The sequence below is a fragment of the Gavialis gangeticus genome, unplaced genomic scaffold (assembly GCF_001723915.1).
Source record: "Gavialis gangeticus isolate Ggan-Ray unplaced genomic scaffold, GavGan_comp1, whole genome shotgun sequence".
Taxonomy (NCBI): Eukaryota; Metazoa; Chordata; order Crocodylia; family Gavialidae; genus Gavialis; species Gavialis gangeticus.
The window spans coordinates 115,066-133,110 of NW_017729011.1; the positions used below are offsets into that span (position 1 = coordinate 115,066).

At 49.4% G+C, this 18,045-nt stretch overlaps 1 protein-coding gene across 1 annotated transcript in view; it reads right to left on the reverse strand.

Annotated features, from left to right (window-relative positions):
* The window catches only part of LOC109292763 (semaphorin-3D-like), a 63,602-nt gene that overhangs the window by 22,787 nt on the left and 22,770 nt on the right, over positions 1-18,045 (reverse strand). Inside the window, exon 2 of the mRNA XM_019510323.1 lies at positions 9,928-10,152. Within this exon, the coding sequence (XP_019365868.1) occupies positions 9,928-10,057 (130 nt within the window). The 5' untranslated portion in view covers positions 10,058-10,152. The remainder of the gene's footprint in view (positions 1-9,927; positions 10,153-18,045) is intronic.

An 18,045-nucleotide genomic window follows, 5' to 3' on the forward strand; every position in this document is an offset into this window, starting at 1 on the left:
TAATGAGAACGGGGTGAGAGACAGTGTCGAAAGCCTTCCTAAAGTCCAGAAAGACTATGTCCACTGCTACCCCTGCATCTAAAGATTTGGTGATCTGGTCGTAGGAGGCCACCAGGTTGGTCTGACAGGACCTGTCTCTAATGAACCCATGTTGGTTGTCCCTAAGCATAATCTCCCCTGCTGGCCCCTCGTGGACATAAGCCAGAATAATTCTCTCAAAAAACTTACCCAGGATCAAGGTAAGACTAACTGGCCTATAGTTTCCTGGGTCCTCCTTCCTCCCTTTTTTGAAAATGGGAACCACATTGGCCCTCTTCCAGTCCTCTGGCACCACACCAGAGCACCACGAGTGCTCGTACAGCCGTGCCAGGGGTCCTGCAGTGACCTCTGCTACTTCCCTCAGCACTCTGGGGTGGAGATCGTCCGGACCAGCTGATTTAAATACATCCAGTCCCTCCAGAAGTCCCTTTCTTTCTTCTCCTTTCTCATTTCCTAAGTGCTGAAAGTGTACTCAGCTCTGCATGGGCTGCAGAGACAGGCAGCCTCCGCCCCAAGGAGCTTACAGGGTAAGCTTCCAGCTGCTTCCAGCCAGGAGCATTCCTCTGCCTCAGGCATGTCCCGGTACTTGGAGTCAGCAGGGCTCTGGCTGCCCTCTCCCTCCCCCTCTCAACTCAAGGGGATCTTAAGTCTCAGGATCTGGATTAGGCCAGCTCAGAACAGGGTTTTTAGATCAAGCATTTGCTGACAGGCAAATCCCTAGATGGCAAGATTTCTTGGAGAAATCTCAGCTGCACAAAGCAGAGGAGCCTGCACAAAACCCCATGGTATGAATACTCCTTACCTCCCACTTCTGCCGCTCTCCCCCAGCAAAACAAAGGAGTGGACTAAAACGATTTGGAGAATGCTCCAGCAAAAGAATCCTCTTGGGGAGGGGGAGAGGGCAGGACTCCAGGGAGCAGAAAACAGGGGTGATCAGCCACACTGAAGGTTCACATGGGAAGGGACTGAAGCAGCTATCAGGCTCCTGCAGTTGGCTGCCTTTTTCTGGGCAAGCAGGTGAGACATGGTGGCTTCCAGCTCCCTGGAGTCCACAGCATGCTTCTCCTTTCCTATGCAGTTAGAGAAGTGGACTCATTCAAAACTCCAGAAGAATCTTTACTGACCCTGCGGGCAAACTCACCTTGGGCTTTCTCTGGCAGCCCAGCCTGCACATACAGTTGTGGAGCTGAAAATCCAGCAGGACTCCATCTGCCTCTCGCACCAGTCACCACAATAAAAATCCTTTCCCTGGGACTTAGCTGACAACTGCATGTTTGGTGTGTGCGTCAAGATGGGAACCTAGCTCATTCTCCCATCACTGCGCTAGACCCCAGCCTGCTGGGCTAAGAGGGGGAAGGCAGAACATGTAGGTGTGACACAGGCAGCTGAGTCACAGGTCTGTTTGCAGAAAATCACTGGTCTGCCATCAGCCTCCTCATTTTTACCTGCAGGGATCTGAGGCACAGGCACCAGACTTTTATGTCCTCAGTTTTGGGGTAAAACTTGGGGAAGAGAGACTATGTGTGTGTGATCTTCCTTCTCAACTAATCATTCTTGAAACATCACCCAAGGTGGCCTTGAAACCTGGCAGGTGGCTATGTGGATTTTAACAAGGTATGTATCATGTTGAGACTGACAGTCAGAGTCCAACTCACCCCTTTGCTGAAGGAAATGGACTTTTGATCTCCATAAACACCAACAGCTGGACTGAAACCCAAATAACCAAACCTGTCACGACCCTGGAGGGTATAATCTAGGGGCAGGAGGAGTCCTACTAGATCATTTAAAACTCTTGATTTCTCCCCCCTTTACATTGGTGGATCCTCTCATGAGGGATGTGAATGAGGGAGGAAGAGGACTGGTGTACTAAGCCTGAGGTCATCCTGGGTTTAGGGGGCTGTGTGGAAAACAGGACTTGGAGAAGGAAGAAAAGACACGATAGATGAGGGAGGGGATGGAAGATGAGGCAGAGGCATGGGAAGAGCTGTGCAGGACCTTGGAACGGATGGTGGGAAGTCAACTGAGAGGTGATAAATTTGATCAACAAGCCAGAAATTCAGCTAGGGACCAGCAAAGTACACCAACAGGTAAGGGGCATCTGTGCAGGGGGGTGTGTGTGTGCATGCACGCACACATGGAACTACGACATGCAAGCTGGGATGTGTGGAAACACATGTCCTCCTTTTCAAACAAACCGTTAGACACAAGGGACTGTTCCTCTTTTCCTTTCACTCCTGTTTCCAGGGGATACAGGAAGCAGGAGCCTCTCTCAATAGGGCAGCTGCTACAAGCTGGAAATCCTATTGACGTCTGCTCATCCACACAAGTAAAGTAACAGCAGCAGCATATGGAGTGGGCAGGTGCTGGCTCACTGCATGAAAAGAGCTCTTCAGTCAAGCAGCTCCTTGGCAAGTGGCTTCCTGTCTCACCCCAGGCCAATCTGCCTAATGAGTGGGGAGTGGGGCTGTAACTTTCTTTCCTGAGATCCAAGGAAGTCCCCACCTCTGCCATTAGCCACTCCCTGCTGTAGGTGTCCAGTGACCTTGGTGAGCAATCTGTCCCTTACCCTTCCCTCTTACAGACTCTCTTGTGCTTGGCAACTCTGTTCCCAGCAGTCTTTCCCTTAGTTTGTAGTTTGCAGATACCTGCATGGATCTTGCCCCCAACCAAGGGGGGAAACTTTTAAATCTGCCTTGGGGTTTTGGACCCCAATCTCCATTAATTAAAATGTCAGCGAGAGCTGAAAACTCCTCTTCCTGCCAAACCCATTATCCCTGCCAGGCTGTTGATCTCAGGTGGGGGTCAGGTGGATCCTCCTCCCTGGGCTGAGCCCTGACATAGCCTCTACCCACTGACAGGGCTTGGATCTCCCTCTGGAGCTAGGGCTGCTCTTGTGACCTGCTCACCCCGAGGTAAATGTAGGCTGGTGCCACTGGGGATGCAGCTCAGAGGTGGGGGTCAAAGGTTTATCTGATACTGCCCCACCCTGCTTAATTAACTGGAGGAAAGTAATGACAGTACTTAGGGCAAATGTGGCCCTGATGTTGCTCAACCTGAAACAATTAGGAAGCTGGTATTATCACTGCTTCACCTTCTGACCTCCCTCGGGACCTGTCCTGGGGAGAGGTCACCCCTGATTTATGGCAAGATCCTTTCCACTGTGCTGTGCTATTTGGTGCTAGATTTCAATCTGGCTCCCAGGAACGGTTAATTGCTCTGTGCTTGCAGTATTCAATCCACTGCCCTGTGATAGAGGTGGGAGTCTACTCTCACAGCCTCATTCCCTTAGCTCTTTCTCCCCCAACTCTTTAAGAAAGAGGTGAGTAGTAACCACCCAGTTTGCCTCCAGTTCAGCCCACTCATAAAAAGAATGGTGATAGGGAATCGACCTGCTAACTAGGGGCCTGAAAGGCCTTTGAACAAGGTTGCTGCGAGTTGCACACTGTGTGCTGGCTGGGAGAGGGAAGACCCCAGGTAACCCCAGCTTATCTAGAGGGGTCCCCAAAGCAATTTTCATCTATTGTCATGCCCCCACTGTTTCCCAATGTTTGTCTCTAGTCTGCCTTTCCCTACCCTGTATTCATCACCTGACATCCCAGCCCTGTTCAAGGTCAGTGTTGTTCTCCTAAAAGAGCATTCTCACTCCTTCCCACTAGACAGACCTCAGTCAGGGGTGCCCTGAACACCCTGAAAGCCTTGGGAGTGCTTCAGTCTGAACCAAGCTCCATTTTGGCTTTTCCCTGCAATGGCCAGTAATGGCACTGCTGGGGCCACTTGTATTGTGGTAAACGTTGGCAGAGACCCACCAATTTGCCAAGCCAAAGCATACCCACCAAAGGGTAATGGATTCTGATCCCTACCAGCTGGGGCTGATGCAAACCAGTGACCCAGAGGCAAAAGGCTTTCTAACAAGCTACCAACCCCTGGAACATCCATTTGCCTCACCTACCCTAGCTTCCAATTTCATACAGTAACAGAAGATCAGTGGTACACTATGGCTTCGCTATGCGACTTTGGTGCTGTATAACCTCAGAGTAACTTCACTGTCCACAACGGAAAGACAGGGACCAGTCCAGAATTGTAGTTGTTCTTAGTGCTGTCACAGTTGAACCAGGTTTATCCAGTGGCATTAATATTTCAGAGTGCGCACAGCACAGGTCAGCCTGTGCAGCAATTGCATCGGTTGCTTCCAATCCACTGAAGTTCTATTATAAGCATCTACTCATCTTATCATCGGGAAAGGGATTGGTTTGCTGCTGGGCCTTATTGTTCTTGGCCTCGCTCCTTCCTGCATCATCCTTCCTCTGCTTTTCTTGCCTTTGGTTCTGTCATTTCCTTTTTGCAAGCTTGCCTGTGTCTCGCCCCACACTCCTATTGTGCCTGTCTGCCTCCCTCATGCTGGGCTGTGACGACAGTCTCCATCCCAATAGGCTGTGACATGGAAGGAGCCTCAGAGGTCTGGGGTGTTTAAACCTAAACTTGTGAGGCCATTGTGTCCATGAACCCCCTCTGTGTCCTCTATGAGTCACATCCCCTGCCATTGTCTGCATTTTCCCTGAGCCCTCTTGAGGCTGGGAGCTTCCTCTCTTAGCTCTGCCTGAGACTCAAGGGTTTTTGGCACGTCGGACCCATGCATGCTCTTACTTTGAAGTAGGAGCTCCCTGGTTTAGGAACGATCTCTGTTCCCTTCACTGAAGGAGAGGGACAGGTTATCGATGCTGGCAATCTCCCAGCAGCAACAAGCTGGGGGGTGGCTCTGCTTCCTTATTAGGGGCTGCATGTCAGATAGGACTGACCCCTTCTGAGCCAGCCACATGCTTTCTTTTGAGTCCCTGGGTTTCAAGCCAGACTTCTGCTGTCTTACTACAAGCCCAGCAGGCATCTCCTGGCACAATAACTACTGTCCAATTTTACACAGAAACTGAATTAACTCCAGGCCACAGTCCCAGCCCCATCCTCCAGCATGTGAGGGAATTCAGTCTGCCTGTTTCTCTTGTGCCCAGACGGCTAGCATCAGACCTGATAAACTCAGCAGGTTTGTTCTCCAATGGGAGCCCTCCACAGAAGCCCAGATGCTGCAGGAGTTGCTGTTGTGTCAGTTCAGAAGACAGCGATAGGGTCTGCCAGGCCGTTCCTGCCAAATAAGGTTGGAACAGCTGCCCTGAGCACTTCATTGTTACAGAGCTCATCTCAGCTGAGCTGGCCTTTGCAGGGGTTTAGGGTGAGACCTACCTTCCTTGGGGAAGACAGTAAGTCTTGAGTGGCTTGGTAGAAGACTATGACTGAAAGTCACGCTGGCTAGGATGCTAAGGTGAGTCTGAGCTCAGACAGCATGCTCCAGCAGAGCAGAGGGTTAAGGCTTGCCTTAATTCCCACTTAGCAGATATGGCTTGTGAGAAGGACGTGCAGCAGAGAAAGCCTCCAGCATGAGATGCACCTCATAGGAAAGGGCACGTTTCAGATGTGAAACTGAAATCCTCTGGCAGCTGAGATTTTTCCAGAGGCCCCAGCTGTTGAGTTGGCCTCTGGCTTACAAACCCATGCCACTCTGCTTTGAGCTGGGATTTTAGTACAGATTCCAGTGTGAGTGTGTTATGCACGTTATTCTTCACCCCCCCCCACCCAAGTTGCTGTACCCTGTGCTATTAAACAGTTGGTGCATTTGATACCTGAGGAGACCAGCTTTCATCGTAGGGTGTGGGATCCCTACAGATTGCTTGGAAGAGGTTTCAGGCTCTTTTCTGCAGTAGATAATGCAGATCGTGGTGGTGGAATGGAATATGTGTGAGAGCTGCCATGCTCTGGTGGTGAGCACAGTCGTGTCTAAAAACGCTGAGGCTAACAACTTCCTTCATGTCACTAGTTGAAATAAAACCCAGATCAGTAGTGACCAAATAGGGTAATGCAGAATTAGAGAGGGTTCAGAAAAGGGCAGCAAGAATGATTAGGGGCCTGGAAAAGATCTCATCTCAGGAGAGATTGAAAAGGTTGGGGTTGTTTATCTTTAGAGAGCAGATGAATAAGAGGGGTCATGACAAACTCACATAAAACAAGGAGTGGGATGGAGAAGGGAGACCAGGAGATCCGAAGCTTCTGTTCCTGTCTCATCACAGATGAGCTAGGGGAGATAAGGTGAAACTGGAAGGTGGGCAATTCAAAACCAACAACTTTCACCTACAGTACAGTTGGACTTTGGAACTCATTGCCACAGGTGGACACCAAGGCCCAAAATCTTAGGGTTCAAGAAGGGGCCAGCCATTCCTGTTGATAACAGGATATCTAGTGTTAATGATGACAAATTCTGGAAATGAGATTAATCCTCATGTTTCAGCACTTAAGACCAACTTTACCCAGCAGAAATCAAGACACTTTTTTCCTCAAGTCATCTGACACTGGCCCTGACTCGATGCAGAATACTGGACTATGTGTCTGGCCCAATCTGGCAACCCCTCTGTTCCCAGAAGTGACTGGTTGCCATCATAGGGCCTGTTTGGTGGCTCTTCTGGGATAAATCATTCATAGATTCATAGATGTTAGGGTCAGAAGAGACCTCAGTAGGTCATCGAGTCTGACCCCCTGCCCTGGGCAGGAAAGAGTGCTGGGGTCTGATGACCAGCTTGTCCAGTCTCCTCTTGAAGACACCCAGTGTAATCATGGGCCAGTCCAGTTCCTAGTGGAGGTGTGATTGGGACTGCCATCCAAAGAACCAATTACAAGGGCAAAGGCTAGAACGATCTAGCTGAACTATTCTTGTACCTTTACAAGCTGGGGTCTGGGGCCCTCAGGTGGTGTGCTCTGGGGGAAAGGTTGCTCAGCGGCTCTGAGCTTGCCCATTCCTAGGGGTTTACTGGGGGTATTCTCCCCAGTCACCAAGCAGATATAGGTAACCAGCACCAGCTGCCTTTACAAAGTGAACCAGGCAGAGGCCATCCTCCTATCCCAGCCACTTGATACATCTCTTGGGAAAGCCCTATCCCTGGGAGAAGCAGCAAAGGAAACTTCTTGGAGGATACTTGGGCCTTCCTCTAACCTTCATTTCCTATTGCTGCTTATGTTCGTGTGACCTCCCCACCAGCACTAGGAGTCCTGGTGTAGATTGGCAGCTGGTGTTGCAACCCTGTCATGTCTGGGCCCGCTCTCAGATGGGTTAGGTAGCGCTGGGAGGTGGATGGTCATTGCTGACTTGCCTAGAGCTGTGGTTCTCAATCTTTTTTGAACCAGGACCCAGTTGTAAATATTGGACAGCCCTGACCCAGTGCCCCTCACTCCTGAACCACTGCCCCCCGACCCCCAGTCTCCCAGTGTGTGAGGCAGAGGGTGGATGTGTGGGACAGGTGAGGTGTGTGTGGGGCATGGGGGGCCCCAAGCAGCTCCTTGCAGGCTGGAACTCTGCCAGCCTGCAAGGGGAAAGCCAAAGTTTCTCGTGTTTTTCTCCTTTAAAGGAGAATCCATTTTTAAAGATTGATGGCAACCCTTTCATATATTTTTACAACCCACTCTTGGGTCATGACCCATGGGTTGAGAAACACTGGCCTAGAGCAGAGCTCCCACTGTGACTACCAGCAGGGACAGATTATCCCTTTAGTTGGTCCTAGGCAAACAAACTCATGGGCCCCTACTTTTTTCACTCAATAATTATAATATGTAAAATAAGCACAACTGGGCCCCTTCTTCACTTAGGGCTCTTGGCGTGTGCCTAGTTTGCCTACACGTTAATCCAGCCCAGACTACCAGTTACAAAAAGGGAAAGGTTAAGGCAGACATTGGCTCTGCCTTGGTGGCTGCTGTTCAGATCAGAGTTCCTGGGGATTTGAGGAGTGAAAAGGGAAATGACAGGGCATTGTGAGTAGGAGTTCGAGAGGATTAAGCTGTCTGCTGCAGGCCACAGAGAAGAAGAGTCTACGAGAAAGAACAAGTCTGAAGAAAAGAAGAATGGGGGGAAGAGGCAAGAGCTAAAACCTCCCTCCTCCCCACATGGCCATTCTGGCTGATCATACCCTGCCGCATGACATCTTCTAGTAAGGGAGCTTGGCCATGAGCTAGTACAAATGAGGAAACTTCTCCCCCACTCTGGAATCCCTTCCCCAGACTCGGGGCAATAGTGGCACTGTGCCATGTTAGCTGTTGTTGCCTCCTTGCTGGTGTGCTGGCCAGGCATCTGTGTAGCTTGTGGGTGCATTAAGTCCACTCTCAAAATCTCTGTTGGGGCAGGGCTACAAGGAGTGGCTATAGAGCTTCAACGAGTGCAGGGGGTACAGAATCCCTGCAGTGACATCCTGCCCCAATCAAAACTGTACTGGTTCTGTTGCATTCACAGTATTGCCCTGCTCCTAATCAGCCTGCAGTAGTGAGTCTCGAATGATTAAGCATCACCCAGCTGAGATGAAGACCAGTTAAGGGACTTCTCTGAGACTACATAATGAGTCAGTGACAGAACAAGGATCAGAAGCCCTGCTCTAACCACTAGATAGGCTTCCTCTCCTGGGGATCACAAACCAAATCTTTGTTCCCTCCTGATGGTAAAGTCTCTACACTTTCCCCTGGAACTGACAATGCACACGGTGGCATGTCCTATACTGCTAAATTATTAATGTTTATTGTAGCCGTAGCTCAGGATCCACCAAGAATGGGGCCCACTGTGGTAGACGCTGTAAACAGCAGCAGACAGTCCTTGAACCACAGAGCTTATAGTATAAATCAGTGATTCTTACCCAAGGTGCTGCAGCACCCTGAGGTGCCTTGAGATCCTTTCAAGGATGTCATGGGGCATCACACAATGTAAGCACTGTGAGGTGTGCAAACATGTTTCACAAGACAAACCTGGAGATTTCAAATAGGAACCTCCAGTGCCAAAAACAATCTGCCCTCTTGTGATCTTTCTATGTTCGTAGCAAAAGGAAAATTGTTCTATTATTTTTCTGTAGTCAGAAGTGAATAGAGTGAATATTAACAACTGCATTTTCTGAAGGGTGCCTCAAGTCTTAAAAGACTGAAAACCACTGGTGTGAACAGATGAGACAGACTGGGGAAGGGTAGAACACACCAGCAGGATGAAGCTGCATGTCAGTGCCACAACTGCTTTGCGGGGTAGCAAGGATGGGATCAGTACAATGGCAAGAGAAGGGGAGGGATGAGGGGACAAGGCTGGGGACAAGGGGGCATGTGTGGACTGAAGCAAAGTCACTGTGGTGGCTGGGAGGTTGGAGTAAATGGCCTCTCAACACAGAGCAGGGAATGTCTTGTCAGGACATGGAGTTTTCTCAGCTCCTCTCTGCATTCTCGCCCCTCAGCACCATACTGGGGAGGCGGAGAGGTGTTACCTTGGTTTTACTTTTAGTGCCCATTGTGTGTGTAGCATCCCCCCTGCAGAGTTCAGAGCCAGGTGCTGCCCAAGGTCTCCTTCAGCATGTCATACTCTCCTCTGAAGAGGCTGAAGAAAACCCAAGATGCATCACAGCAAAGGTAGAACAAGACACTGAGCTGAGTCTCAGGATGAAAGTGTGCCAGTGGCTATCTAAGATCTCCCTTCTCCATGCAATGACTTTTTTCCCTCCAGTCCCCATCTCTAGCACCAGCAGCATTGTCTTGAGCCCTGGGCTTGTGGTCTTTTTCAAGCCCCCTGGATCTCTGATGCCAAGCTATAGTCAGGTCCTGGAGCCTCTCTAGTCACATTTGCTAGGGGCAAGAAACCCCACTGAGAAGTGCTGATACTGGCCTACCCCAAACCCTGGACATTACCCATCCTGTTATCTCTGCTCTCACAAGCTACCAGCCACCTTGGATAAATGATGCTCCTTTTAGGCCACTCTAAACAGGGCATAATCCCCAGAAAAAACCTTGGCTGCCTCCAGAGCTGGCCCAGAAGACTGATGTAGGATGGTCCCTTACCTTTGTAGGAGAGACGAAGGCGAGGGGCACCTTGCTTCCAGGCACTGCTGGTCTCAGTGCTCAGCATGAGAATCAAAACCATCAGGGCAGGAGCAGAGAGAAACAGGCTTCGGAGGATCAGGGCTTTCATCCTGACTCTGGCTGGGGCTCTGTTCTCAGGTGGCTAAGCAATCCCTCTTTCACGGGTGCATGTTGTGTCTCGGGAGATTCTGGCTCCACTTCCAGCTGAAAACAGAAAAGGAGAAACTGCATCTTTGTGAGCCCTGCACTAAGGTTCTTGGGGTCTTACAGCTTCTGTTCTCCACTGGCTAGACTGGGGTCCCTTTACATTACTGCAGATCTAATTAAGTGATCACAATTCGGGCCTGGTCCTCATTCAGTTTCTGGTCCAATGGAATCGCAGTGGTGCAAACCACTAAGGCAGATATATCACATATATACCTTTTGCACCGGTATAGCCACATCAGTATGGGGAGATCAGTGCAAATCCCCCAGTAATATTCCAGTATCACTGTGGAAACTCTTTTCCAACAGAAAAGGAATCCAGCTCTTTTCCCATTCACAGCACTGCACAGTCCTCCTGGTGCATTCTGAATAGATCTTATATGTAGCTCCATTACACCATGCTTGCCATCGCTAGCCCTCAAAGTATGTTAGAGACTTAGCCCCATTTTACAGATGGAAAGCTGGTAAGGTAAAAGGAGTCAATTGCATTCCCCAGTCCTAGAGCAAGCCAGTGTCACAACCAGGGCTTGTTGTTTCAATGACCAAAGCACTTAGGCTTCATGTGAGATCAGAGCTCTTCTGGGCCATGCACTGCACAGACACCAAGTGAGAGAGACAGACCTCATCCAGAAGAGCTCATGGGAAAAGCAGTGACAGTTGTATGATTGTGCCATCATCATTTGCACCAAACAGCTTTACCAATATAAGCATGTCTCCATCTATGTCAACCCTTTACAGCTGTAAATGCAGCTTCCTCAGTAAGCCATGCTATGGTTGAAAGCCTGGTCAAAGAGATGCATCAGTCCCTGAGGACTGATGTGTCGATGCATTACATATAAGAGGGAATTCAAGACATAGCATTGACATATATTAATGGCAGTGTTTGCACCAGCATCATGCTTTATATTCTGGAGCCCCTTATGGGAGTGGAGCCAGAACCTGAAGATTTTCCAGTAACTTCTGGAAAGGAGTATGGAGATGAACAGAAACCACTTGTCAGCTTAGCACCAACAGGACATGCCTTGCTGTGAACGACAAGTCTGAGAGTGACTCAGAACTGGTGTAGCATGAGGAAAGTCCTCAGAGCTTGGGCTTATGTTGATAAAAACCTTCTCAGACCTATAGGATCACATACTCTATCTAGAGCCCTGTCAGAAGTCTCTGTGCTTTTTCCTAGGTTTTGCCTGATTTCATTTTGTAGCTAAATCTTGCCCTCCCACCCAATACCCATTATACCACAACAAGGAACTGACATTTTGGAGGGATACTATTTAAACTTTCCTTTTGTGCCTGTGTTTGTGATAGTATGCTTGGAGCCTCTCAGCCTTCTCTGTTCATTACAGATAAACCAAGACTATCAGAGTTCATTAAATTTTCATTGCTTGGGACTGAAGAGCTCTCTTACCCCCACGTTCTTGCATTCATATACATGCTCGTGTGTTATTCCCTCATACACACACTCCCATACATCCTGTATAGGAGGGCAGCTAGGTGGACAATTTGCTGCAAGTATTTATCCGGTGAATGTAGCCAGTTTTCCTGTTCATAATTGTTCTGATCTCCAACTCTCAGCTCTGCATGTTCAATACTTACGCTTTGTGTTTGGTCCCCTGAGTCGTATGGTTTTCCCTGATTGGATGGCTGGAAATTAACATAGAGGCATTTGGTCTGATGGGGCTTTTATAACCGCAGGGACAGTGTAGGAGTGAACAAGCAGCAGCAACTCGGGGACTAAGGCATTTAAAGCTCTTTTGTTTCCTCCATAAGAAGGAACATTTGATTGAGCTATGGACATGAACCCAACACTGGATTTCATGCCTGACTGAGGTAGCAGGGGAGAAATTACCTAGAACTAGTGGCTGGTTGGTAGCCTTTCCATGCAATTTTCTCTTCTCACATTCACAAAGTCCTTGTGCATTGCAGTTATGGGGGCAGCCCTGCCTAGGTTCCTCTGCGGTCTAAGGGCTTGTCTTTGCTACAAAGCTAATCTTAGTTATTGCTTGAGGCCCATCCATGCACACAAACCCATAACTCAAATATGTTAGTGCTTTTAACCAAGTTGGCAGGCTTCTTGGGAGGTAGAGTAAAGCCTGAGTTAGCAACTTCTCAGCTTCTAATATGACCAGTCTATATTGGATGCAACCTAGTGCTCCAGTGTTTTCTAACAATGCCATTTGCCCAGGAAGAACAGACAAATCCTCCAACAACATGCTGAAAAAAAACTTAGAAGAATCAGGTTGCAGCAGCACTCAGATCTGTAGGATGTACTCAAAAGTCTTTGCCCCTCACATGAGTGAGGATACTATAAGCATGGGCACAACAATCCTTGTTTCACAGTGTGGCTGCTCTCAGTTGAGCTAGGTTTTCTCGAGGGGTAACTTGAGAGTTGGTAATTCACATTCAATCTGGAGCAATTGCATACTTTTGTGATCACTCAGCTCTTTTACAACACTAGACATTGCTAGGTGTGTCCTTCCCTATGACTCCCAAGACAATATTTCATAGGAATCTGGCAGAGGTACAGATTGGATTCAAGGTTCTATATCTTGTACCACCATTCATTGTGCTACTAAGCCCATTTCCAGTCCTATTTCAGAAATCTAGGTACTTACTCTCAGCTCTCATTTCATTCTCTGCTTCAGTCCTAGACCTTGAGAGATGGGTGTCAAGAGGCTGGCTATGAACCTACCTGCCCTGCTTTCCTGTGTACTGGGAGGATGCCTCAGCACAGTTGCGATTTTTAGCTTATCCAAAAAGATCCAGTGTCATGGCCATGAAACAAAGATAAACCATGAGCTTTTGGGATCCACCCTCTTTCCTAGACCTTGGCTGCACCCTGAAGAAATGCTGCCAATCCAGTGGTCATCATAAGGGCACAGCTGGGGCTTGATGGAGATGTCTGCCAGCACACACTGGTTGCTGGAAGCCTTGGGAAAATGCTAGCCAGTAATTGTAGCTTGCTATAAATGGAACATGCCCGTACTGGGTTTAGTTCGGGCATGGTGCGCAGATGGGGGAGGGAACCCCGTGGGACCCAAAGCCCCAAGATATTCCTGGGCGCTGCAGGGTTGTGTAAGTTGTAGACAAGTCAGAGCCCTAGCCCTGCATGTACCTCAAACATAGGCCTTCACATTGGGATGAAATAATGGGTCTGGGGGGTATGGCAGGTCACTCACCCTGGCAAGGCTCACTTCTGCTGAGGTATTCAAGGGAAAAATGCTCACTGGTTTCAGTGAGAGCAGAATCAAGCCTCAAAAGGAGATCCTTGTGTAACAGAGCTGTCCTAGGAGAGGGCAATGTTACCACTGATGGAAGGGGCACAAAGTACAGGGAAGTTCTGTGCTTCTGTTCCAGCAGTGAATTTGGCCCAAGGCCAGCAAGCAAGCCATGGCTTTGGATGCCAAGGGGAAAGAGACAAGGTACATAGGATGCAGACATGTAAAATGGATCATCTGTACCTTTTGTGCTAGGCCAGGCCTTAATTTAAATGCAGCCTCAAACCAATGTTGTTTTGCCTGCATCACCAGATCTCATATCTCCTTACTGGGCGCAAAGCTAATGAGGGACATTTGTCTTCCCAACTGCCCTTGTCCTGTCTTGTTGTCATTGACCACTGCACCAGTTTGGTAAAGGAAGATGTAACTAACCAGCGAAACTCCCTGCTGTTGGGTATATTTGAGGCAAGAGGTTTAGTGAGGTTCAAGAAAGGATTGGACAGTGAAAAGCAAAGAAAATAGCATCCCACTGTTACACTGTCAGGGGTGAAAGTCCTGTGCTCCAGAGCTTTTACCTAACTTGGTGCCAGAGACAGGATAACAGATATCCTGGTCCATTCTGCAGTGGCCAGTCCTCTATTCAAGAAACCATGATGGCAGAGCAGGGTAGGGCTGGGAGGCAAGGGTAGGGGCCGGCCCAGGGTTTGAGGGGTGTGTAGCAGTTCAGGACTAAAGTGGCAGGAGAGACTGCAGGACAGGTTTGAAATGCACAGGCAAATGCACAGGCTGGGAGTTTCTACACTGGGAGCCTACATGCTTATCACCAAGAATTTGCCCCATTAAAACAGCATCATCTCAGAGGAACAGAACTTGCTTGGAAGATTATTTTCGACACAAAAGGTTTTCCCCATGTTTTTTTTTGAGGGGGCCCACATGCACTAAGCCCCATTCCCTTAGGATCTCTCCTTGCAGCAGTGCCCCATCCATGCCAACCAGGTGTGCAGCAGTGTGCGTTTCTGCACACCTGCATGTGTCAGCTGGGAATGCAACAGCTGGTGCCTCCTTTCGTGACAGCACCCTGTCCATATAGAGTCAGCTTCAGCAGAGTGATCCTCACTCAGCAGTGCCTTATCCATGCCAGCTTATCTGGGTGAACGCTCCTCTCTACCTCACTGATGGATCATGGCCCCCTGCTGTAAACCTCAGAGGTGAATAACTTGTCACAGACAGAGTTTATACTGAGAGGGGGAGAGCAAGTGTTGAGTGGATGGAAACAAGTTGCAGATGGTGAATCCAAGGTTAAATTAAACACTCTCGACAGCTTTAAATAATCAACTGTCCAGAGGTATATGTATTTGCTGTCTTGGTATGAAAAGCGAACTGCTAGCAGTCAGTGAACTGCTTGAGTTGGGGGATTTCTGTGGGATTCAGAACTAGGGTCATAGTAGTGAAGGTCTTGTGCTCCTGAGTATCCTAAGAGTATCAGGGGGAGAAACATCAACTTTTGTGGACCCTGTTGTCATGGGAGTTGGGGAACAACATTATGGTAGTTCTTTTTATGAGGAGCTACTAAACTAACCTCTTAGGATAGAGCCAGACATAAACAGTAAAGGAACCATTCAAAGCTTTTCCCCTGCATCAAACTCCAATACTGCACTTCCAGTTATGGCCCCATATATCTGTGCCAAAACACACAGCCCCCCACCTTTATTCTGACCCTGCATCCTTCCTACCTCATCTCTGCCAGTGTACCTCCCCCAGACTTGCTCCATTCATCCCATGGCTGTCCCAACAAGGCACCTGTATCCCAAAAGCTTACATCCTACTCTGAACAGCACCAGCTTCTTGTCAATGCCACTCTGAACCAGATTGGAAACAGTGTTTAGTCTCTGTAGCCCAGTCATTCTTTGGCTCCTTTGCTCAGGCCAATAGCTGTTGTATAGACACTCATCCACTTCAGATTGGACCTAGACCAGAAATATAACTTCCATAGGTTGCCAAGTAGCTGTTAGAGGGTGGGATCTTCTGGTTACTCTTGATGTAAGGTAGATTTGAACCTTTGTCCTGAAAAGAGTATTTCCAGACCCACTGGTCATGCAAACTACTGGAAACAGCGTGTCCCTTCAAACCTTACTAGTCAAGCACTGAGCTCAGGCAGACTGTTGGTAGGAGGTTCAACAAAGTTAATTATCAGTGCATAATCCCATGGCATGGCACCTCAATAGGGACCAAGCTGTGAAGACGCTTGTCCCTATTTACAAAGTGGGACACAATCACCCAGTGAAAGTGCATAAACCCTGGGTGGGGAAGGAATGCTTTAGACTAACTAGGAGTTACACAGAAACTGGTCGAGACAGTCACAGGAAAATAAGATCCTGAGAGTGAGATTTATTAGTCTGTGAATCATCTCCCAAGATGGAAGGTCAGGTTGTGCTTAAGTCCTCCAATAATCTAATGTCATGAATATAACATCCATGCTCCCTACCTCATCTCCTGTCCTAGTGGAGCCCAGTATGTGTTTTGTGTGTGTCATGGTCCTTGGTTGTTTCCTTCATTAGCAGAATAGTGCCTCTGGTGCTACAGTTTGGAGCTGGATGGGCCAGGACCAGAAGTCAAAGCATAGGGCCAACAGCAGGTGGAGAGCAGCCACTGGAGATAGCCAAAAGGTGCATGTACTTAGTCAATGTGACAGCCCCTGGCTGGGAAAATGGGACCTCTTGATAGATTGGGTCTTGGCCATATCACTGTTGACTTGTCTGAGATATAAGAGCTCAGTAGCTTTAGCTTCCCCTTCCCCAAGACACCCACTGCACTGAGCTGCCATGAGGAGATCAGAGTGTGACTGGATTAGCAAGATACTGAGATACTGCACTCTGCACTTGCATGGGGCCTACAGCTTCAGGCAGTGCCAGGTGTGCTAATGAAGTGCATTGCTCTTAGCCCTGGGCATGAGGGAAGGGGTTCTCTGTGATGGACTGAGTTGGCCATTTCTGGAATAACGACTGAGTCCAGTCACTGCAGTGTAAAGAAACAGGGGCCCAAGCAAACGTGTAGGGTCTCAGAGGGCTGCATAAAGACCCACAGGAACCTTCAGTTCCTGTGCAAAGAAGGATTATGCACAGCCTGGCCTCACCTGATATGCTGTGTGATATGGATATGGGTGGCAATTGTCTCACACCTGCTCAGAGCATAAGTAGGAGGTATTTCCTCCTACTGTGCAGCATGTCTGTCTTGGTTCATGCTTCTTGGTCTGAGTCTGCATTGGGGCATGTCAAGGATGTGTGCAGGAGTGTTCTGTGGGCTACTAGTTTTATGCCTGTGCATATAACATTGTCTGGGCGCTTGTGTAAGAGCTGGGTTGAGGATGCCTGGATGTGTACATGTCTGCCTATATCGTGAATATGTGTCTCTGCAAGCCAGTGTCTGTGTGTGTGTACCACTGTTTGTCCCTCTACAGAAAGAGATGCATGTACACAGAGAGCTTGCTTTTTTCCTTAAATTCCACTGAGATTTTAGTTCTTCCCCCCACCCTGTGAAAAGTGATGGATTCCCCAGCAGCTGTGGCTTTGCAGGGAGCGTCAGGAAGAGGCAGCTGTTGTCTTTTTCTAAATGATATGGCAAAAAGAAACAAATTCTTCTCCTTCCCAGATCCATCCCCACCCTTCACTCATTTCCCCTGGTGTTGCCAGGCCAAGCTAGTGCTTTCCCTGCAACACCCCTCCATGTGGCACTGGGTGTAAAGATGGCTTGGATGACAGTGTTCATGGAACTTCGGGGTGTGGGCAAATGAAACAATTATAGTCTTTGAAAGAGGGAACTTACTATATTTCAAGCCAATCCACTGTAACTCTTTCATTTATCCACTGTATCCTGCAGCAAGCGGAATTCATTGAGCAGCTGCTTCATTCTGGTATAAGCCACCTCAGAACCTAAATTCATGCACTGAAGGACCAGAGTGGACATGTAACACAGCTATAATGGATCAGTTGATGTATGTTCGCAAGCAGCAAGTTCTCTCTCTGCCCTTTAAATGCAGTACTGAGCACTAGCCACTTGCCTGTCAGGAATGACAGGTGGGGACAGAGTGCCAGCACCCACCGCCCCACGCTGCCACCGCTCTGCCTCTGGCCCCGTGCAACCCCCTCGCCCCCATCACTCCACCTCATGATGCTGCCGCCTCCCAGGCACAGGGGGGGGAAGGCAGCTTGCACGTGGCAGCTGCAGCCACTGCCCAGCCCCCCACTGCGTGTCTGGCTGTGTGCAACCCCCTCCGCACCAGCTCCTCTCCCTCCCAGCTGTTCTCAGGGCCCAGTGATGGTGGGGTGCCACCACCGCGTCCCCCACTTCTCACCTCCCTCCTCCCCACTGCCTCCCCCTCCCTGCCAGTTTTTGTTGGGGCCCGGGGGTGGGCGAAGCTGGAGCAAGGGGGCGAGGCCAGTGCTGTGCTGCCAGCACCATGTGCTGCCACCTCCAAGAAGCAGGGGGAGGAGGCCAGTGCTGCTGACCTCACCCCCCACTCCATCCTGCATCCCCGCTGTCATGGCGGCGCTCCGCTGTCCCAGTCCGTCCCTGCTGTTGCCTGTCATGACTGACAGGGTTGGGCAGGGACAGAGTGCTGCCACCCAGTGCTCCACGGTGCCACAGCTCTGCCTCCAGCTCCGTGCACCCCCCCCCCCCC